Source organism: Salmo salar, chromosome ssa14, assembly GCF_905237065.1.
Source record: "Salmo salar chromosome ssa14, Ssal_v3.1, whole genome shotgun sequence".
In the NCBI taxonomy this organism is placed as follows: domain Eukaryota; kingdom Metazoa; phylum Chordata; class Actinopteri; order Salmoniformes; family Salmonidae; genus Salmo; species Salmo salar.
This window is the reverse complement of record NC_059455.1, coordinates 32382226-32406139: the sequence shown is the minus strand read 5'-3', so window position 1 is coordinate 32406139 and position 23914 is coordinate 32382226. Positions and strand designations below refer to the sequence as shown.

The following is a 23914-nucleotide window of genomic DNA, read 5'->3' as shown; positions in this document are numbered from 1 at the left end:
TCAAAGTAGCAACCCTTTGCCTTGATGACAGTCACTGAGCACTTCAGTAAGGCAATTCTACTGCCAATGTTTGTCTATGGAGATTGCATGGCTGGGTGCTCGATTTTATACACCTGTCAGCAACGGGTGTGGCTGAAATAGCCGAATCCACCAATTTGAATTTGAAGGGGTGACCACATACTTTTGCATATCTAGTGTATCTACCTCAACCTCATTCCCCTGCACATTGATCTGGTACGGGTACTCCCTGTATATAGCTTAATTCTGGTGTATTTTATTCCTTGTGTTACTATTTTTTTTACTATTTTTTTTAAACTGCATTGTTGGGAAGAGTTCGCAAGCAAGCATTTCACGGTAAAAACTACAACTGTTGTATTCTGTGCATTTGACAAATAAAATGTACTTTGATTTAGCCATGTAATAATACATTTTATGTCCTAAGAAAACTTGAGATGGCTGATGCGCATTTTGCACGCTCTGTATTTCAAAGTCTTGATTGGTAAACAGTGTGCTTTGAGCTCATTATTGAGAGTGGAGAAATAAACATTATACCTACAGAAAGCTGAGAACCTTCTCTCTTTAGCATGAAGCTGTGTGTGTGTGTCCCTCCCCTGCACAATTGAATTTTGAAATTTTATACAATCAGAATACATTTTTCAGGGTTAAAGAGTGTTAGAGACTCGCTCATTACAGCAGCTGGCCACAGCTAAACAGGAACAGCAGCAGGGCAGAGACTTTCATTACAAGAATCATGAAGATAATGCACGTTACTGTTTGACCAAATCATGGTTTTATCCAACCCAAAATAGGTATTTTTGATTGAGGTAATCAGGTAGAATGTGCGGCTCGCATCGGTGCAACCAATAAGAATTGTAACTAACACAGCCAAGTCAAAAGTCTGGAGCCCTGCTGAGGCCTGTTCCCATTCTTCAAAGAGGATGTTGACTGAAACCAAATAAATTAGGAGAAATACTGTATATTGCATTGCCATACTGGGCTACTGGTCAGTGTAGCCCGTAAAGGGTTTGGGTGTGTGTGGCTGTGCGCACATGTGTAGATTATGTATTCTTTGAGGTAAATGCTCTGAGATGTGTGACTTGCCAATTGTTGTTGCATAGGTCATTTGTATACTTGGATGTAGCCTCAATATTTGCTCTCAGCATGAGCAGCATGTATGAAGCTTCCAGTATGCTGATGTGTTTAACAGACTGGGGACATTTTATTGGGTTTCTGCAATGTCAGCTGCAAAAAGGAGATACTGTTATAACGGAACTTTGGGTGTTGGGGTGCTTCTGTTGGAGCAGCAAAAGTGTGAAACGGTGGACCAGAAGATTGACATCTCACAGAGGGAAAAGAGCTGATAAACTTTTCACTCTGCTTGTGTGGTCAGTGTGGTCCAAAAAAAGAAGAAGTCATGACTGCTTGATCAAGCAGTTCCTCCTAGCTTTGAATGAACACAAGAGTTATCTTCTTTCGCCCCTATGGTCCCAGATGATGATAACCATGGCCAAATGAACACCACTGCCAAATTAACAACACAATTACTAAGCTCAGCAGAGTTGCTCCCCATCTGCCACAGCGGGTTCTGACCCCACACCAGTAACCGATGAGAAGTAGAAAGGGAGGGAACATGATAACTCGCTGCTGTCACAGATAAGGGCTCAAATTCGCTCAGCACTGGGAATATGGAGATTGGGGTGGTGCCTGTTTGTGTGTGGTATTGGGGGTGTTGTCTTCCTCCTCAACCTTCCAGCTAGTTAAACTTCAACTCTCCGGGGTCACGTTGAAATAACTTGTTTAATCCAGTGAATGTCCAATTTAACATACAGATACAGTGCATTGGGAAAGTATTCAGACCCATAGACTTTTTCCACATTTTGTTATGTTACAGCTTTATTCTAAAATTGATTAAATTGATGTTTTTCATCAATCTACACACAATACCCCATACTGACAAAGCGAAAACAGGTTTGAAAAAGGTGAAGAAGCTGGATGTGGAGGTCCTGGGCTGACGTGGTTACACGTGGTTTGCTGTTGTGAGGCCTGTACTGACAAATGCTCTAAAATGACGTTGGAGGCGGCTTATGGTAGAGAAATGAACATTCAATTCCCTGGCAAGAGCTCTGGAGGACATTCCTGCAGTCAGCATGCCAATAGCATGCTCCCTAAAAACTTGAGACATCTGTGGCATTGTGTTGTGTGACAAAACTGCACATTTTAGAGAGACCTTTTATTGTCCCCAGCACAAGGTGCACCTGCATAATGGTCATGCTGTTTAATCAGCTTCTTGTTATGCCACACCTGTCAGGTGGATGGATTATCTAATTTGTGCACAACATTTTAGAGAAATAAGCTTTTTGTGCGTATGGAACATTTCTGGAATCTTTTATTTCAGCTCATGAAACATGGGACCAGCACTTTACATGAAGGAAAAAGTGAAGCCAAAGGACAAGGGATATAGGGCACAGGACGCAGTCAGAGCTCCACAGTATCACCAACCCCCCATATTCATCCAGCCAGAGTAATCAAATGTTGATGACCTCTACATGAGAGCCAAACAGTCTGATGAGAGAAACTCTGCTACAAACGATAGATGGGACAACAAAAACAACATTGTTCGTGCCGTCGAGGGCAAACATCAAAACAGGAGACCAACACAATGCGCTGACCTCAGAGGTTAAACACACAATGGAAGTAGAGGTTATTGGGCCCTTCACATGGCACGGGACAGGAAGATACTGCCATCAAACAGATCAGAGGCATAGAGGCTGAATGTATTAACTTGGTGCACCAGGACATCTCCAATGGCAGACTAGAACAATTCATATAAGTTAAAGTATTGAATCGTTAAGACTTTTACCCGTTGGAAAACACCAACGATTCTTTGAGACAGATCATAGGGAGTAGTGATAATACTAGGTGAGGTTTCTCTTCTCACCACTCCCTTCACAGTAATGTTTGATATGCCAGGCAACAGTTGGTCTCAGCGAGCAAATTTACTGCAATCACATGGACCGAGACAAAGGAGAAGCAGGAGCTTGCTTTTTTTGTGATCAATGTTTTATTGATTCAGCAAATATAGAATAACCAAGGCTTTTCACCGTCACACAAACAATGTAGTGCAGAAGACATGGTTTATAATGACCCTTTATTTAATATACATGTTTGTTTACAGATCACTGTCTGATATAACTGATTGAATATTGCCACATTTTCTGGTGTTGAGGAACATGACAAGCTATGAATGTGACTTTGAGAACCGGGGTATGTACAGTACGAGTCAAGAGTTTGAACATACCTCTACATTGTAGAATAATAGTGAAGACATCAAAACTCTGAAATAACACATATGGAATCGTAGTAACAAAAAAGTGTTAACAAATCAAAATATATTTTACATTTGAGACTCTTCAAAGTAGCCACCCTTTGCCTTGATGACAGCTTTTCACACCTTTTCTGCCACAGGAAAGGAAGACCCAAAGTTACCTCTGCTGCAGAGGATAAATTCATTAGAGTTACCAGCCTCAGAAATTGCAGGGCAAATAAATGCTTCACAGAGTTCAAGTAACATATCTCAACATCAACTGTTCAGAGGAGTCTGCGTGAATCAGGCCTTCATGGTCGAATTGTTGCAAAGAAACCACTACTAAAGGACACCAAAAAGAAGAGACTTGCTTGGGCCAAGTTGGTGGTGGGCCAAGTCGCTGGTGATACTATTGGTGATTTATTTAGAATTCAAAGCACACTTAACCAGCATGGCTACCACAGCATTCTGTAGCGCTACGCCATCCTATCTGGTTTGTGCTTAGTGGGACTTTTATTTGTTTTTCAACAGGACAATGACCCAACACACCTCCAGGCTGTGTAAGTGCTATTTGACCAAGAAGGAGAGTGATGGAGGGCTGCATCAGATAACCTGGCCTCCACAATTACCCGACCTCAACCCAATTGAGATGGTTTGGGATGAGTTGGACCGCAGAGGGAAGGAAAAGCAGCCAACAAGTGCTCAGCATATGTGGGAACTCCTTCAAGACTGTTGGAAAAACATTCCAGGTAAAGCTGGTTGAGAGAATGCCAAGAGTGTGCAAAACTGTTATCAAGGCAAATGGTGGCAACTGAAGAATCTATCAAATAAAACCGGGAGACTCATGTGGCAGCGCACAATTGGCCCAGCGTTGTCCGGGTTAGGGAAGGGTTTGGCCGGCCGGGATGTCCTTGTCCAATCGCGCTGTAGCGACTCCTGTGGCGGTCCGTGCGCATGCACGCTGACATGGTCGCCAGATGTATAGTGTTTCCTCTGACACATTGGTGCGGCTGGCTTCCAGGTTAAGCGGGCATTGTGTCAAGAAGCAGTGCGGCTTGGCCGTGTTTTGGAGGACGCACGGTTCTCGACCTTCGCCTCTCCCGAGTCTGTACGGGAGTTGCAGCGATGGGACAGGACTGTAACTACCAATTAGATACCACGAAATTAGGTAGAATAAGGGGTAACATTTTTTCTAAAAGATATTTTCATTTGTTTAACACTTTTTTGGTTACTACATGATTCCATGTATTATTTCATAGTTTTGATGTCTTCACTATTATTCTACAATGTAGAAAATAGTAAAAATAAAGAAAAACCCTTGAATAAGTAGGTGTCCAAACTTATGACTGGTACTGTATGTACCATGCGTGTCAAGGGGAAAAACACAATGTCCCATCTGTGAAAGATTCCATGCTAGGGTCCACCCTGACCACTTATGTAAGAGAAGTAAATAGATTTAGGTGAAACACTTAACATTAACCTCTTTAACCTCCTCCAATCTCTCCAACCTGTGTTTGTGTGTCTGTCAGAGGGGTTAGGATCATGATATCTTAACATGACCAAATGGTTGCTTGTCCCTTGCAGTAATACTGAAGGGCCTATGAGGAAGAATCCTATGATAAGAATTTTACTGAAAAATACTGCACAATTGAAACACTTTGACCTCCAAATCCCCCTTCCCCCAACACAGATGTAAATAAAGGTAGGGCTCAATTCCATTTAAATTCCTGTCAATTCAGAAAATTAACCAAACTCCAATTCAAATTAAAAATGTTCCTAATTGAAAAGAATTTAAAAGAATTAGAACATTTGTTTACTGCCTGAATTGAATGAAATCTAAATTGAATGAAACCCCAACCCTGGTGTAAATAATGTACTGCATATTGTTCAGTGCCTTACTGTATTTATATTTATGCTAATGTTTTATTCTATTCCGTGAGCTTTATTTGAACTTTTTATTATTTATTATTGTTGTCGCATTATCGAGAGGGGACCTGCAAGTAAGAATGTCATTGGACTGTGTACACCATGTGTATCCTATACATAAATGAAATAAAATTGAACTTAAATTTAAATAAGTTATATCATTTTACATTCTTATACAAACTAGCCTACTTTCTGTAGTTATGTTATTCCACTGATATCGGGTTCTGCTGTAGGCTACTGCTCATTTCCATGTTGAACAGACAAACACACATCCGGTAAATGCTACAGATTGTACACCTTGGTCCGTTTTACTGTCCTCCAGGGAACTCCAATAGTATCTGGGTTGACAACATTCAAGGTTAATGATCCCCGCACACAGAGCAAAGTAATAGGAGTGGTCAGAGAGGATGTTCATTCAAACACAGAGCTTTTCCTGCCTCTGATTGGTGCTTCTGCCAAGAATAACTTCCCACTGGGCACAGACGTCAATTCTTTGTTTATTCCACGTTGGTTGAAATTGCAAAGATGTGGAAACGTTGATTCAACCAGTGTGTGCCAGTGGGTTACTAATATTCACTGGGGGGCGCTTGCTGGATGTGGATGTCTTTAGTTCCAGTCCAACGTTACTGTGTCTGTTCAGATTAGCTGTCCAACGTTACCGTATCTGTTCAGATTAGCTGTCCAACGTTACCGTATCTGTTCAGATTAGCTGTCCAACGTTACCGTATCTGTTCAGATTAGCTGTCCAACGTTACCGTATCTGTTCAGATTAGCTGTCCAACGTTACCGTATCTGTTCAGATTAGTTGTCCAACGTTACCGTATCTGTTCAGATTAGCTGTCCAACGTTACCGTATCTGTTCAGATTAGCTGTCCAACGTTACCGTATCCGTTCAGATTAGTTGTCCAACGTTACCGTATCTGTTCAGATTAGCTGTCCAATGTTACCGTATCTGTTCAGATTAGCTGTCCAACGTTACCGTATCTGTTCAGATTAGCTGTCCAACATTACCGTATCTGTTCAGATTAACTGTCCAACATTACCGTATCTGTTCAGATTAGCTGTCCAACGTTACCGTATCTGTTCAGATTAGCTGTCCAACGTTACCGTATCTGTTCGATTAGCTGTCCAACGTTAACGTATCTGTTCAGATTAGCTGTCCAACGTTAACGTATCTGTTCAGATTAGCTGTCCAACGTTACCGTATCTGTTCAAATTAGCTGTCCAACGTTACCGTATGTGTTCAGATTAGCTGTCCAACGTTACCGTATCTGTTCAGATTAGCTGTCCAACGTTACCGTATCTGTTCAGATTAGCTGTCCAACGTTACCGTATGTGTTCAGATTAGCTGTCCAACGTTACCGTATCTGTTCAGATTAGCTGTCCAACATTACCGTATGTGTTCAGATTAGCTGTCCAACGTTAGCGTATCTGTTCAGATTAACTGTCCAACGTTAACGTATCTGTTCAGATTAGCTGTCCAACGTTACCGTATCTGTTCAGATTAGCTGTCCAACGTTACCGTATCTGTTCAGATTAGCTGTCCAACGTTAGCGTATCTGTTCAGATTAGCTGTCCAACGTTAGCGTATCTGTTCAGATTAGCTGTCCAACGTTACCGTATCTGTTCAGATTAGCTGTCCAACGTTACCGTATCTGTTCAGATTAACTGCCTGTGAGTCCAAGTCATTCGGTCGTTACACAATGATAAGCGCAGGCCCAGGGTGTGGACTAGGGACCATTAAATACCCATAACGGGGTACATTACGTGAGACAGGCAATGTGTGCTGCTATAGGAAGAACATGACATTGTGATACTGCCAAGCCGAGATGGAAATTAAACCTCCCTATCCTCTCCACTGCACTGTAATCATATATTTTTTCTGGTGGAAACTGTACTGTTTTAATGTCCCATTATCTGAGTCACATCCTCATGTTGTTTCTGTGATGCAGTTACTGTAGGCACCATGGAATGACTCCAGAGGGGTTCCTGTTAATTCTTAAAAGAATAGAATGACCTGTGCCATACTTCTGATGACATTGGATGAAGTCAAGGTTAATTCATGCCACCTACTGTTTAATGGACATATGATGTCATGATGTGAACATTTATTTGAGGTACTCTATTGAACAAAAAGAAAAAAAAATAATAGCACCCTTTTCTTTCTTGAACTAATGTAACATTCACACTTTACTTTTTTTTCCTACTGGCACTGACTTTACTGATAGCTACTTCGAGGAAAATGTACTTACTAAGACCGTGATACAGTGCATTCGGAAAGTATTCAGACCCCTTGACTTTTTAAAAACTTTGTTACGTTACAGCCTTATTCTAAAATGGATTAAATTGTTTTCTTCCCCCCTCATCAATCTACACACAATACACCATAATGACAAAGCAAAAACAGGTTTTTAGAAAAATGAAATATCACATTTAAATAAGTATTCAGACCCTTTACTCAGTACTTTGTTGAAGCGCCTTTGGCAGTGATTACAGCCTTGAGTCTTCTTGGGTATGACGCTACAAGCTTGGCACACCTGCATTTGGGGAGTTTCTCCTATTATTCTCTGCAGATCCTCTCAAGCTCTGTCAGGTTGGATGGGGAGCGTCGCTGCACAGCTATTTTTAGTTCTCTCCAGAGATGTCCAATGGGTTCAAGTCCAGGCTCTGGCTGGGCCACTCAAGGACATTTATAGACTTGTTCTGAAGCCACTCCTGTGTTGTCTTGGCTGTGTGCTTAGGGCCGTTGTCCTGATGGAAGGTAAACCTTCACCCCAATCTGAGGTCCTGAGCACTCTGGAGTAGGTTGTCATCAAGCACGTCTGTACTTTGCTCTGTTCATCTTTCCTTCGATCCTGACTAGTCTCCCAATCCCTGCCGCTCAAAAACATCCCCACAGCATGATGCTGCCACCACCATGCTTCAACGTAGGGATGGTGCCAGGTTTCCTCCAGACGTGATGCTTGGCATTCAGGCCAAAGAGTTCAGTCTTGGTTTCATCAGACCAGAGAATCTTGTTTCTCATGGTCTGAGAGTCTATAGGTGACTTTCTGCAAATTCCAAGCGGGCTGTCACGTGCCTTTTACTGAGGAGTGCCTTCCGTCTGGCCACTCTACCAAAAAGGCCTGATTGGTGGAGTGTTGCAGAAAGGGTTGTCCTTCTGGAAGGTTTTCCCATCTCCACAAAGGAACTCTGGAGCTCTGTGAGAATGGCCATCATGTTTTTGGTCACCTCCCTGACCAAGGCCCTTCTACACCGATTGCTCAGTTTGGCCGGGTGGCCAGCTCTGGGAAGAGTCTTGGTGGTTCCAAACTTCTTCCATTTAAGAATGATGAAGGCCACTGTGTTGTTGGGGACCTTCAATGCTGCAGAAGTATTTCGGTACCCTTCCCTAGATCTGTGCCTCGGCACAATCCTGTCTCTGAGCTCTATGGACAATTCCTTCTACCTCATGGCTTGGTTTTTTTCTCTGACAACCACTTTCAACTGTGTGACCTTATCTAGACAGGTGTGTGCCTTTCCAAATCATGTCCAATCAATTGAATTTACCACAAGTGGACTCCAATCAAGTTGTAGAAACATCTCAAAGATGATCAATGGAAACAGGATTCACCTGAGCTCAATTTCGAGTCTCATATCAAAGGGTCTGAATACCTAAGTAAATAATTCATGCTTTTTATTTTTATACATTTTCAAACATTTATAGAAACCTGTTTTCACCTTGTCATTATGGGATATCGTGTGTAGATTGATGAGGATTTTTTTTTATTCAATCCATTTTTGAATAACGCTGTAACATAACAAAATGTGGAAAAAGGGAAGGGGTCTGAATACTTTCCTAATGCACTGTACGTGGTTGTCCCACCTAGCTATCTTAAGATGAATGCACTAACTGTATGTCGCTCTGGATAAGAGAGTGTCTGCTAAATTACATTTTCTTGGTCTTTTTAGAGTGTAGATCAGCTTTAATATTGCAGATAAATTGATAGAAGCCACAATCTAATTGTCTGCATCAGTTCCAATCTCCCATATATATTTTTATGTAAATAAACAATACGGTTCAAAAGATTAGGGTCACTTAGAAATGTCCTTTAAAAAAAAAAAAAAAAAGCCTATTTTTTGGTCAATTAAAATAACATAAAATTGATCAGAAATACAGTGTAGACATTGTTAATGTTGTATATGACTATTGTAGCTGGAAATGGCAGATTTTTTAATGGAATATATACATAGGCGTACAGAGGCCCATTATCAGCAACCATCATTCCTGTGTTCCAATGGCACGTTGCGTTAGCTAATCCAAGTTTATCATTTTAAAAGGCTAATTGATCATTAGAAAATCCTTCTGCAATTATGTTAGCACAGCTGAAAACTGTTGTTCTGATTAAAGAAGCAATAAAACATGCCTTCTTTAACCTAGTTGAGTATCTAGAGCATCAGCATTTGTGGGTTCGATTACAGGATCAAAATGGCCAGTAACGAAAAAACTTTCTTCTGAAACTCGTCGGTCTATTCTTGTTCTGAGAAATGAAGGCTATCCCATGCAAGAAATTGCTAAGAAACTGAAGATCTTGTACAACGCTGTGTACTACTCCCTTCACAGAACAGCTCAAACTGGCTCTAACCAGAATAGAAAGAGGAGTGGGAGGCGTTGGTGCACAACTGAGCAAGAGGATAAGTACATTAGAGTGTCTAGTTTGAGAAACAGACGCCTCACAAGTCCTCAACTGGCAGCTTCATTAAATAGTACCCGCAAAGCACCAGTCTCAACGTCAACATTGAAGAAGCGACTCCGGGATGCTGGCCTTCTAGGCAGAGTTGCAAAGAAAAAGCCATATCTCAGACTGGCCAATATAAAGAAAAGATTAAGATGGGCAAAAGTACACAGACACTGGACAGAGGAACTCTGCCGTCCTCATGCATTTGAGCCCATCAGTTGCGTTGTGACAATGTAGAGGTGGTATACAGAAGATAGCCCTATTTGGTAAAAGATTAAGTCCATATTATGGCAAGAACAGCTCAAATAAGCAAACATAAATGACAGTCCATTACTTTAAGACATGAAGGTCAGTCAATCCGGAACATTTCAAGAACTTTGAAAGTTTCTTTAAGTGCAGTCACAACAACCACTATGATGAAACTGGCTCTCATGAGGACTGCCACAGGAAAGGAAGACCCAGAGTTACCTCTGCTGCAGAGTATAGGTTCATTAGAGTTACCAGCCCGAATAAATGCTTCAGAGTTCAAGTAACATACACATCTCAACATCAACTGTTCAGAGGAGACTGCTGAATCATTTACATTTTAGTCATTTAGCAGACGCTCTTTTCCAGAGCGACTTACAGTAGTGAAAGCATACATTTCATTTCATGCATTTTTGTAAAAAAAAAATTTGTACTGGCCCCCCATGGGAATCGAACCCACAACCCTGGCGTTGCACACACCATGCTCTACCAACTGAGCCACAGGGAAGACTGTGGTCAAATTCATGGTCAAATTGCTGCAAAGAAACCACTACTAAAGGACACTAATAATAAGAAGAGACTTGCTTGGGCCAAGAAACATGAGCATCTTTCCTTTGGTCTGATGAGTCCAAATTTTAGATTTTTGTTCCAACCGCCATGTCTTTGTGAGACGCAGAGTAGGTGAAGGGATGATCTCCACATGTGTGGTGCCCACCGTGAAGCATGGAGGTGGTGTGATGGTGTGGGGGGTGCTTTGCTGGTGACACTGTCAGGGATTTATTTAGAATTCAAGGCACACTTAACCAGCATGGCTACCACAGCATTCTTCAGCGGTACGCCATCCTATCTGGTTTGCGATTAGTGGGACTTTCATTTGTTTTTCAACAGGACAATGACCCAACTCACCTCCAGGCTGTGTAAGTGCTATTTAACCGAGAAGGAGAGTGATGGAGGGCAGCATCAGATGACCTGGCCTCCACAATCATCCGACCTCAACCCAATTGAGATGGTTTGGGATGAGCTGGAAGGAAAAGCAGCCAACAAGTGCTCAGCATATGTGGGAACTCCTTCAAGACTTTTGGAAAAGCATTCCAGGTGAAGCTGGTTGAGAGAATGCCAAGAGTGTGCAAAGCTGTCATCAAGGCAAAGGGTGGCTACTTTGAAGAATTGAAAATATATTTTGATTTGTTTAACACTTTTCTGGTTGCTACATGATTCCATATGTGTTGTTTCATAGTTTTGATGTCTACACTATTAGTGAAAATAAAGAAAAAACATTGAATGAGTAGGTGTCCAAACTTGACTGGTACAGTTTATTCTTTAATAACAAAAAATACTTTATTTCCACAAAGCAAAGAATAAAACAAAGAAAATGTAAATATCGTAGGGGCAGTTTGATATTAAATGGGGCTGTCCAAAATAGGGGAGCGTTTTGTAACTTATATTTTTGCTTTGGGGAGGGTTGTGTGTTTTTTTTATTGGTTACGGGAGGGTATTGTGTTTTTCCCCCAGGTTTATATTTGCCCTTTTGCAGGTTTTAATATATAATTTCTTCCAACCTAGCCAAATTTCCTCATCTGCGTGCATGCGCCTCTCCTATATCAAGGTGTATTGGTACTTCCCTTATGCACTACGCTTTTTGCTGTCTATCCTGCCCTCTATCCACCATTCATAGTGACAATAGTGGTAGGTGGATCGTTTGTCCAGATCTGCAATATGCTAACTAGCAATCATACCACTCATATAATCATTCAAAGCTGCATCAATTTTCAATATAAGTGGAGAGGCCAGGGTGCATCATTGAGCATGAAAGAACAGTGAAGACAGACACGCAGCTCAAAAAGCTCCCCTATTGATCTTATATTAGGGACCATACAATTATCCTCCCTATTTGCATTATAGTTTTCAAGTGAGTACAACACTCTACTCTAGGCTGTAAACTGCTGTGAAAATGTCATTTGAATTACAGCGCAAAAACCCTGTGATTTGAATGTTTCATTCAATTTGGATCAGTTGTGGGTCTAATCGACAGTTTATAAGATATACAAAACACAGTAGCATGCCAGTTTGGCTGTATTTTAAGTTCTGATACTGTGATGCGCTGTTTGTTGCGGATCCTCATTCTCCCAAGTCGTCCTATAATAATGTGGCCACATACAGTAGGCTTCCAGCAGGCCCAGTTATTCAGGAAAGCTTGACAGCTCTGCTGTCGCACACCTAGAACCTAACGCTTCAATAACCTATAGCCTAAATATTGTTAATTTCACTTTTAAACTGCATTATCTGTTATGTCAGGCATCAACACAACCAGTTACAATGTTTTAATCTGATTAGGCTACTAGTCTCCTGTAGGCTACCTGCGCACATTCCTCCAAAATATAATTCCAGCATTCAAACTGTGCAGATTGTGGTGTTGCATATATTTGTTGCATTTATTTTATATAATTATAAATATTATATATTATAAATATTATAATTTTAAATATAAATATATATCAACATGTTAAATCTGATTTCCACCTGGATGATCATTGTCTGCGGCCGGCTCTGATCGTAGTGTAGTTCTAATGAAACGCAGGGAGAGTTAGCTCGTCCGTGGTGGTCAGCAAACCCGCAACCTTCTGGCCCGTAGCCTTGCGTGGCATCGACTGTACCACAGAAGCATGCTGAAGTGGCAAAGTCGATATCTACGTTAAACAACACAGGCTCACTATAGTTATTTGTGGTCGTAAAACATAATTTCTTGTTAATTCTATAGGGGGGAGGGTGCGCATTTAGTTTTTACAGTACATTTTGAACTGTTCCCTAGGTGTACAAATGTTTCAACCTTCAACACAGGACAAACAGAAACACAATACAACATGTCTGTTACAGCAATAATAAAAGTAAATAACTGCATAAATCAAACTGACAGTTTAAATTAATTCTACATATGGATCTTTCAGCGGCTGGCAGGGACTGCAGAACAAGGTTTTTAAGCACAATTTAGATATTTTTCTGCTTATAATTTCCAACATTTGGTAGGCTAATTGTTAGTCAACTTGTCCTATCTGGGCCACTGACTGGTTCCGGGGCTACTGCTGCCCTCCTCTGGGGCATCATTCTCCTTGTCTGGCCCACTGACCAGAACATTCCTCCGCTTACTGAAGTCATCACTTCTAGGATACAGGAGGAAGTCATAGATAAGGGCTGCTGCTACACCTCCACACATCGGCCCCAGCCAGTACACCTGGAGTACAGGAGCAGAAATGGTGCCAACAATTCAATATCTGTACTGAACCAAGAGCTGCTGTGGAACAGGTCTCTTTTTTATGAGACCAACCTGGATAATTAAAAGTTAGATAATAATACAAAAGTGATAGATGTGCAGTTGATAGACAAGAAGCTATCATTAATATGATATGATAGTCATGATGACAACACAAACATTAGGGTGAAAAAGGTGAATGATTACCCAATGGTCACCAAATTGTTTGTAGATTACAGCTGGCCCAAATGAGCGAGCAGGATTAATGCCACATCCAGTGAAACTGATCTGAAGATAGAAACAATTAACCATAGCATTTATGGCATGTTTATGTTATACTGTACCGCTATATTGCACTTACACTGGAGATTATGGATTTTCCCGAAGTTTGTTTATAGCAAGACTATAATCTACTGTAGATCTACAGTGTAAATCTGAAAACATTTTTATCAGCACACGTTTGAGTAGCATTATTCACTTACTGCTGCAAGATGTCCCAGACCCACAGAGAGCCCGATGGCTAGAGGGGCAGAACCGGTGACATCCCCACGCCTTTTATCAGTCACTGCTATGACACATAGGACCAGCTGGAAGGTGGTCAGGAGCTCGATGACAAACCCTTGTCCAACACTTATTTTATTCAGCTGGAAAAGACCGGAGAGGATATGATGAGCTTGTGAAACATTAGGTGGCATCTGAGATGAGATCTGAGATGTATGACGGCTCAAGCATTGATTAAGTCAGTCTGAGTTAAAGTTGATGAGTTTAAGCTTACTTTACATTACAATTTTCACAAAAGTCTTCAACATGTCTGAATCAATTCCATTTAAAATGAATTCATTCCAAATTTATATTTTCAGCATTTTAATACTTAGTGGCAATCTGAAAACAGTCAAAAGTGATATCCACTCACGTGATTAACCCCCAGTGCATCAATGTTTGTCGGCTTGACTCCATACACTATGGCACTAGCTACTACAGCTCCCAGCATCTGAGCCAGGATGTAGAACACTGCCTTGAACACACTGATCTGGCAGCTGACCAGCAGACCTAGGGTGATGGCTGGGTTCAGGTGGGCTCCACTGATGTGGCCCAAACTCTGGGCCAGCGTGGCGATGGCCAGACCAAAGGCTAACGCTACTTTAACCTCCTGGTCAGGCTGGGAGTTATTTGTATTCCCGATAGCAGAAGATATACCGATGAATATGAAGAGGATCATACCGATCAACTCTGCTAGAACAGCCCGCCAAAACGCCCAATTTCTGAGTTCTCCCATCACTGTGGTGTTGGGTGGCGTTTGTGTTGTGTCTTCAGTGTTACTAACAATGCAAGCCAAGCAGCATTTATACCACAGTGTTACTGTAGATCCCTAGTGAAAGTGGGAGGAGACTGACATTCAAAGTAACAGGAAATACCGTTAACAAGAGACTTCAGGTTTTCATCCATTTTTCTCAGTCACCCCATAAAATATGTACAGTGGGGAAAAAAGTATTTGATCCCCTGCTGATTTTGTACATTTGCCCACTTACAAAGAAATGATCAGTCTATAATTTTAATGGTAGGTTTATTTGAACAGTGAGAGACAGATTAACCACACAAATATCCAGAAAAACGCATGTCAAAAATGTTATAAAATGATTTGCATTTTAATGAGGGAAATAAGTATTTGACCCCTCTGCAAAACATGACTTAGTACTTGGTGGCAAAAGCCTTGTTGTCAATCCCAGAGGTCAGACGTTTCTTGTAGTTGGCCACCAGGTTTGCACACACCTCAGGAGGGATTTTTTGCCACTCCTCTTTGCAGATCTTCTCCAAGTCATTAAGGTTTCGAGGCTGACGTTTGGCAACTCGAACCTTCAGCTCCCTCTACAGATTTTCTATGGGATTAAGGTCTGGAGACTGGCTAGGCCACTCCAGGACCTTAATGTGCTTCTTCTTGAGCCACTCCTTTGTTGCCTTGGCCGTGTGTTTTGGGTCATTGTTATGCTGGAATACCCATCCACGACCCATTTTCAATGCCCTGGCTGAGGGAAGGATGTTCTCACCCAAGATTTGATGGTACATGGCCCGGTCCATCGTCCCTTTGATGCGGTGAAGTTGTCCTGTCCTCTAAGCAGAAAAACACCCCCAAAGCATAATGTTTCCACCTCCATGTTTGACGGTGGGGATGGTGTTCTTGGGGTCATAGGCAGCATTCCTCCTCCTCCAAACACGGCGAGTTGAGTTGATGCCAAAGAGCTCCATTTTGGTCTCATATGACCACAACACTTTCACCAGTTGTCCTCTGAATCATTCAGATGTTCATTGGCAAACTTCAGACAGGCATGTATATGTATTCTTGAGCAGGGGGACCTTGCAGGCGCTGCAGGATTTCAGTCCTGCATGGTGTAGTGTGTTACCAATTGTTTTCTTGGTGACAATGGTCCCAGCTGCTTTGAGATCATTGACAAGATCCTCCCATGTAGTTCTGGGCTGATTCCTCACCGTTCTCATGATCATTGCAACCCCACGAGGTGAGATCTTGCATGGAGCCCCAGGCCGAGGGATATTGACAGTTCTTTTGTGTTTCTTCCATTTGCGAATAATCGCACCAAATGTTGTCACCTTCTCACCAAGCTGCTTGGCGATGGTCTTGTAGCCCATTCCAGCCTTTTGTAGGTCTGCAATCTTGTCCCTGACATCCTTGGAGAGCTCTTTGGTCTTGGCCATGGTGGAGAGTTTGGAATCTGATTGATTGATTGCTTCTGTGGACAGGTGTCTTTTTTACAGGTAACAAGCTGCGATTAGGAGCACTCCCTTTAAGAGTGTGCTCCTAATCTCAGCTCGTTACCTGTATAAAAGACACCTGGGAGCCAGAAATGTTTCTGATTGAGAGGGGGTCAAATACTTATTTCCCTCATTAAAATGCAAATCAATTTATAACATTTTTGATATGCATTTTTCTGGATATTTTTGTTGTTATTCTGTCTCTCACTGTTGAAATAAAACTACCATTAAAATTATAAACTGATCCTTTCTTTATCAGTGGGCAAACGTACAAAATCAGCAGGGGATCAAATACTTTTTTCCCCCACTGTACATCAGTTGTAAACAGAAATTGTTGCACTGAAAAGTGACTGAGAAACATTACTATACAGGAACTCTTAAAACCCATTATTTGCAATTCAAATTATTTACATTTGTCAAATATTTATGTTAAATTTAGAAATAAAAAGGTTGTTAAAGTTGAAAACAGGACATTTAAATGGATTACCATGCTTTATTTCTTACAAGAAGTCAAACATGCTGCAGGGTGTATAAGTCATCACAGACAAATACAAAATGGTATCTTATACGTATAGTATTTTTTTTAAATGTAGTGTCTGAAAACATTTTGCTACAGTGTGCCCTACTGAACATGACCCAGGTGTCTTACAGCTGGCGTTGAGACTAGTGAGGTAAGTTATCCAATTAATGTGTTATACCACTGCACTGCAAGTCATGAATCGTTTCCAGGGTTGATTAAAACAATATAATGGCTTTGATTTACTCCAAGACCTACTGAGGGCCCGATCACCAAGGGCGCAGGACATCAGAACCTCCGACATCACTCCACCTTCTATCAGTGGTTGCTATGACACACAGCACAAGCTGGAGGGTGAGAAGAAATTCTATGCCAAATCCTTGATTCCATTCAACTGCAAGAGAAGAGAACAGGAAAGCATTTGGTTAATCTCGCCCCGCATAACTGTCAGAAAATACAATAGAATTACGATCATTCAGAGGATGTATTTAAGCAGAGGGAGTTGAAAGATAAGGCGGCTCTGCTTCTTTCAGCTCCAACAATCGCAGCCAGGAAGGGAGAGCTTATGTTAAAGGCTGAAATCAGAGGAAAACACATTAACCCAATGCATAGAGCTGTTTGATGAAAGCGCTGCTCTTGATTCAATACATGGCTAACACGTTTCGAGGACATTATAAATCTAAATGTTGTCAATGTATTGCAACTTCTGTACAGTGACCTGAGCTGGAGCGGCATACGCTACAATGGACACCATCAACTTTGAAATTCTGTTTGCATTTAAATCCCAAGTTAACTTGTGTATAATGTAAATTATTTTTGGATCAACTCATGGTAGGCTACTGAGGACACAGAACTGGCAGCTGACCAGCAGACCCAGGTTGATGGCTGGGTTCTGGTTAGCTAAAGATTGTACACCAGATAATGTGATATATCCATTTTTGGTGTCCATTACTGGGAGTTTCTCCTTGAGAAAACCTACTGGATAAATACTAAAAGAGCAAATGTTCCATAGCCTGTAGGTAGGTAGGCGTTGGTTTGTTGGACTAGGATCTGAACAGATAGTTCAGCACTTCTGCTTTTCTATAATCTGTAGGGAACACAACATATGTATATTCTTATGGATGGCACAAATTAGGATATGGGGGAGGGGAATGGGCAGGGTATATGCAAATGATACTGTAGCTTTTACTGTATTGTTTTTGCAGACATTTCTGTAGTATTTACTACAGTGTTTTTGTGTCTGTGGATAATACTGCAGTATTCTATAGTAAAACTGTAGTCTTTATGTGGGAGCTGCCACCATGGTTTTGCTAGTTCAATATAAAACAAGTATAAACTTGGCATAGGCGCTAGGTCAATGGTATTATGGAGCACAAATGAAGCTGGTATGCTAAGTTTGTATCATACACCCTCACATGGTTTAGTCTTGCAACTAGCACCTTACCTAAAAGTTCATTTTGAGTAAATTGTTTGGCTTGAATCAGGTATGCTTTTTCAACTGTCTGGTTTGATTGAATCAGCTGAGAGCCATGTCACAATAGGGGATCTATTCAATCTGTAAAGCTGAAGTGTTAGAGATTCCGCAATAGTAATGTAAAAGCAATTTGCGATTGAGCCGACGTATACAGCGTTCACCGTGAATGCAGTCTCCGCTAAAGCAGGAACATTGCCTTTAAATTTCAATCACGCTGTACCTGCGATGCGATGCGATGCGGATTGAATAGAGCCCTAAATAGGCCTGTTAGAATGAATATTTCCTTTCTCCATTCCTTGAAATAATCACTGATTAGACATGACATGATTGGGCAAGTGAATACAATGGCTCCAGCACATGGCTTTCACCTGTCCAGTCATTTCTAATCTGGGATTATTTCACTGAAATTAGGAATGAAGGATGTACTTTATTTTTACCTATTTTTCTCCCTAATTGGTAGTTAAAGTCTAATTGGTCCCATCGCTATAACTCATTTGCGTCATTTAGCAGACGCTCTCCCATACGGACTCAGGAAAGGTGAAGGTTGAGGGCCATGCATCCTCCTAAACACGGTCCTGTCAAGTCGCACTGCCCGCTTAACCTGGAAGCCAGCGCACCGATGTGTCGGAGGAAACACTGTACAACTGGCGACCGAAGTCAGCGTGCATGTGCCCGGCCCGCCACAGGAGTTGCTAGAGTGCGATGGGACAAGGACTTCCCGGCCAGCCAAACACTCCCATAACCCGGACGACACTGGGCCAAATGTGCGCCGCCTTATGGATCTCCCGGTCGCGGCCGGCTGCGACACAGCCCGGGATTCAAACCCGGGTCTGTAGTGACACCTCTAGCACTGCAATGCAGTGCCTTAGACCGCTGTGTCACTCGGAAGGCAGGATGCACTTTTAAAGGATTTGAACAGGGCCATTGCATTGACTACAGACATCACATTTCCCCGCCCTCTTTTCTTTCATTTTCCTTCTGAAACATTCCTCTATTGTTGCAGATAGAAAAGTGTTGCATAGAAAGGACATGCTTATCCATGGAGGGTTGTGACCATTCATTCTATACAATTACATTCTAGCTGCAAGGGTCTGAATGTTCAACCCAAATGTATAGGCCCCTTCTATTAAGGAGCAAGCCAATTGAAATGGAAATGCAGATCAATTGATGTATCTGCTGTGCATATGAAATACATTTATCATGATCAGGGCAATCAATCTATTTTGATAAACGTTAAATTAAAGATAATTACATTCATAGAATATGGTTTCTGTTAATACACCATGTTGTGGTGATTAACTTGCATGAATTCCCATAACCTAAGAACAACTCTATCCTCTCTCTAGCCACCAACACATTTGTGCTTTGGTCACTATGGTACTAAGATAATACGAATGGGGAACTATGTAGCCTACAACAAATCAGATGGTTATTGTTCACTCTGAATTATTCACTCTATTTTGAGTAAGTCAAACTGATTGATGTGAATCTGTGTAGGGAGATGTGGTTGCTGAGTCATGACAATAACAACTAACAATCCTTCACTTCATACAACAGACCTATCAGAAAGGTTGGTCAGAATGAGAAACCAGTCATGCCCACACCTCTGATTTACGGTTCATCCTACCCAAAGAAGAAAACAGAAACAAAAAAATCATGTTTTGAAACTCATATTGCCTCTAATACTCTTTGCTTTTACTTTTTGTAACCACATAAAATGCAGATAAGACTGGGGTGTGTTAAAAGTTACTCATATTTTTTCCGTAAACTTACTGGCTCATGCACGCAGTGGATTCCAGGAAAAAAACTCCAGCCTGTTAACAGCAATTCTAGTTAAGGAAATGGACTGATGAGTACGGTGATGATAAGGTCTACGGGTCCTGAACCTAAACAGTGATGTTGCTGTGGTCTAGTTTAGATAGTAGTGCAAAGTTTACTGAAAATATATTTATATCAGGATCTCAAGCTCTCCCCACCTTCTGAGATAAACTTAAATAGATTGTGTTAGCCAAATTTTTCATTAACTTGGTAAGTCTGTTAAGAACAAATTCTTATTTACAATGACGGCCTACTGCGGCCAAACCCTAACCCGGATGATACTGGGCCAATTGTGCGCCGCCCTATGGGATGCCCAAAGATGGCCGGTTGTGATACAGCCTGGAATCGAACCAGGGTCTGTAGTGACGCCTCTAGCACTGAGATGTTAGAGGCGTCAAGTTCTAATGAGATGGCTAGTCCAAAAAGTAAAAGAGTACTGTTTGGATGTGGAGACTGGATATTGCTAAAGTAAGCAGTTTATGAGGAGACAAATGCCAAGAGGGGAACATCTGTTAACATCTGGTGTTTTATTTACGTACAAAAGTGAAATACAATTCAAGAGTGCACACAGAAATACATATACATCAAGAAATAAAAAGTTCTTACATAAACAGGTATACAGAAAATATACAAAAACAAATAGCTCTATATAGAATACTGATATGGGAAATATTTTAACAAAGAGCAAGATGTTCCAGCAACTCTTGTTAAAGACGTTTAGAAATTGAAGTGAATACTCAACAGTAGAGGAGGGGAGGACGACTCATAATAATGGCCGGAAAAGAGCAAATGGAATGAAACACATGGAAACCATGCGTTTGATGTATTTGATACCATTCCACTCATTTCGGTCCAGCTATTACCACGAGCCCGTCCTCCCCAATTAAGGTGCCACCAACCTCCTGTGATAGTCAAGTAACAATTTCTCTATTAAATCGGCAGCTCAGTGGTGTGATTTTCAATGAAACAGGCCTAATACTTCACAACTAAATAAAAATGCTCCTCTTATTTGAAATTCTTTATCATTATTTTGAAATAACAATTCAACTGCTGCCATTCTAAAGGAAATGTCAATGTTTTCTTTACAGGAGTATACTGTAGGTAGACAATCTAAAGTCCTATACACTATATGGTGTTGTTATGACAAAACTACTTTGTTGATGACATTTCCACAGCTGCAGTCTCCTCTCCATTAACATTATAGTCTCCCACCGGGCCACCAACAAGAACCTTCATACGTTCAGGGAAGTCCTCAGATTTGGGGTACAGGAGGAAGTCATAGACCAGAGCAGCTGCCACACCTCCACTCATTGGCCCCACCCAGTACACCTGCCATGGTGCAAAGAAGTCAATCAATGAATCAATGGAAGAACAGATTGAAGACACATATTACAGGGTTAACTTTAACTTTGCTCTCAATAGTTTTATTAGACTTTACAATAAAACAATAGAGATGCTGTCACTCAGTAACCACTTTATTGAAAGTAGCTCAGCTTTGGTAATCATTTTAGAAGTTTATTGAATTTACTAGTCATGGAATTGATGTCACACTAAATGCAAGGAATCTGCAAACACACGTGCCTGCAAACACACCATCTCCACCTACCCAGTGATTTGTATAATCATTCATGATCAAAGCAGGTCCAAAGGATCGGGCCGGGTTGATACCACAGCCTGTGTAGCTGATCTGTACACAACAACAAGATAAATATCTTAGGACAATATGAGGGATGAGACGATCTGTTGTAAAATCAATATAAATAGTTTATGGTTATAGGATTAGGCCTAGGGTCTGAGGGGTAAATTCAACAGTCACCATTTGCACTGAGTAAAAGTAAGCTTTAATTCAATGGTGATTTGTCACAATAACACATTCAAAATTCATATTTTGTTAATCAGATGCATGTGTCAGAGGAGATACCTTGTTGACAAACTACTATAAGTAACTTACGGCTGCCAAGTGTCCCAGAGCGACAGAGAGCCCGATGGCCAGGGGGGCAGAGCCGGTGACATCACGCCGCCTTTTATCAGTTACTGCTATGACACACAGGACCAGCTGGAAGGTAGCCAGGAGCTCGATGCCAACGCCTTGGCTGGCACTGACACCATTTAGCTACGAGGGGGAAGGAGGGGGCAGAGGGGGAAACAAACAAAAACAATTTGTCAGTGTGCATCAGCGTGATGGATGTTTTTCTCAACTACTATGTGCTATTCTAAATAGCTGGCAAAGGCTGAGGAGAAAAAAATCTAATTTGAAATCTAATGTAAACTTTCAACAGGCTGATAGTCTAACTATAATTTGTCAAAGTCTGAGCAAGTCTTAGTTTATTCATTCATTGAAATTGTAAATGATTGAAAGATGTTGATAATTGATTATATTCTTACAGACTTTGCTAATGTGCAATTTACATAATTTAGAATTCCATTAATGGCAATAGATGTGATGATCCTCTGTATCAACAGCTTAAAATACCATTTAACTTGGGGTCTATAGGAGGCATGTGAGGGATTTTTATGGCATGGGAAAGTAACTACCATGCAGCTGTACATCCTATATTCACTAGAGAACAGAAGCCCCTATGCTTAATATGAGTTAGTGTGATCAAAAAAAACATCACATGATTCTGGTAGTCAATAGTTTGCAGCCGGTGCATCCAAGCTCGCTCTAATCAAACATGAATGAGATCCCATTTGAGTCCCTTCAAAAATCACTGAGTCGAACTAAATTAAACTAAGTTCAATCAACTATTTTATCAATGCAGTGCACGCAGGTTCACATGCATTACTGTTCGCCAACAACTATGAGATGCAATATACATTTATCAAGAAATTGCACACAAAGTTCAAACACTTCCCATAAAATGGAATTGAAAGCCAACATTTCTAATTGAAAAGGACACACATAAACCATATATATTCAAATTTGCATTCTGAAACAAATTAGCCAAAATGAGCCACTCACAGCATTGACCCCCAGTGCAGTATTTGCCTCTGGCCGGGTTCCGTAGACAATAGCACTGGCCAGAGCAGAGCCCAGCATCTGAGCCACCATGTACATCATCCCCTTGAACACGCTGATCTGGCAGCTGGCCAGCATGCCCAGTGTCACAGCTGGGTTCAGGTGGGCTCCACTGACGTGGCCCAAACTCTGGGCCAGCGTGGCGATGGCCAGACCAAAGGTCAGAGAAACCTTCACCTCCTGGTCAGGAGCGGTGTTGTTTGAGTTCCCAATGGCAGCTGAGATGCTGAGAAATATGAACATGGTCATCCCCACAAGCTCGGCCAGTACGGCCCTCCAAAATGCCTTGCTCTTGAACTCTCTCATCTTGGCTGCAGCCTGAACGTATGGTGGTCTTATCTGAGATGATGTAGAGTGGTGTCAGTGGAACTCACAAACAACATCAACAGGCTGCATTTATAAGGCTGCTGCTGATAATGAAGGGAGGCGGGTTCTAAAAAGTGAAAGGGAAGGGAGAAATCCAAAAGGCTTTTTTTCTTCTTCACCCCCCTTTCCCTCACTCTTTTACTAGTTTCCCTCTCCCTCTTTTCCTCCCTCCTATCCCTCTCGTTTCCCATACTCCCTGCACTTACTTCTTTTTTTCTCTCTCTGGACTTTCAGAAGTAGTGGTGTAGAACAGACTGTAGTAGGACAGAGGGGAAGTTGTACTCGGAGGCACTTTGTTTCTCCATTCATAAAGACATCTACAGTAGCAGGACTTTATGACTACAGTATAAGGTGAGAGTCCACAAGGTTTGTTGCTTGGGATTTCTAACTATGGTGTTGTTGAAACATATTTCCAAGTCCCATCTTCAAATATTATAGTGTGCGCTTCGTCAATATGTTTATCTGTTAAGATGTCTCTATACCAGTGAACAGCATCAATAATTGAATTTCCAC

The 23914-nt window shown here is 41.4% G+C and overlaps 2 protein-coding genes and 1 non-coding gene across 3 annotated transcripts; all 3 read right to left on the bottom strand.

Moving 5' to 3' along the window:
• Nucleotides 1-11501: 11501 nt before the first annotated feature.
• On the bottom strand, nt 11502-14727 carry aqp1 (Aquaporin-1). Its single transcript, NM_001140000.1, is given in 4 exon segments — nt 11502-13423; nt 13649-13729; nt 13924-14085; nt 14355-14727. Coding segments are annotated over 4 exon segments (789 nt in total). The 5' UTR covers nt 14718-14727; the 3' UTR covers nt 11502-13240.
• A 2948-nt stretch (nt 14728-17675) lies between these two features.
• LOC123726927 (U7 small nuclear RNA) lies at nt 17676-17731 on the bottom strand. Its single transcript, XR_006759037.1, has one exon. It is a non-coding gene; the product is annotated as a U7 small nuclear RNA (small nuclear RNA).
• Nucleotides 17732-20524: 2793 nt separating this feature from the next.
• On the bottom strand, nt 20525-23425 carry LOC106569327 (aquaporin FA-CHIP). Its single transcript, XM_014140565.2, has 4 exons — nt 22979-23425; nt 21968-22129; nt 21623-21703; nt 20525-21345 (listed from the first exon to the last, which is right to left on the bottom strand). The coding sequence occupies exons 1-4, from the start codon at nt 23339-23341 to the stop codon at nt 21166-21168; spliced, it is 786 nt and encodes a 261-aa protein (XP_013996040.1). The 5' UTR covers nt 23342-23425; the 3' UTR covers nt 20525-21165.
• Nucleotides 23426-23914: the final 489 nt, after the last annotated feature.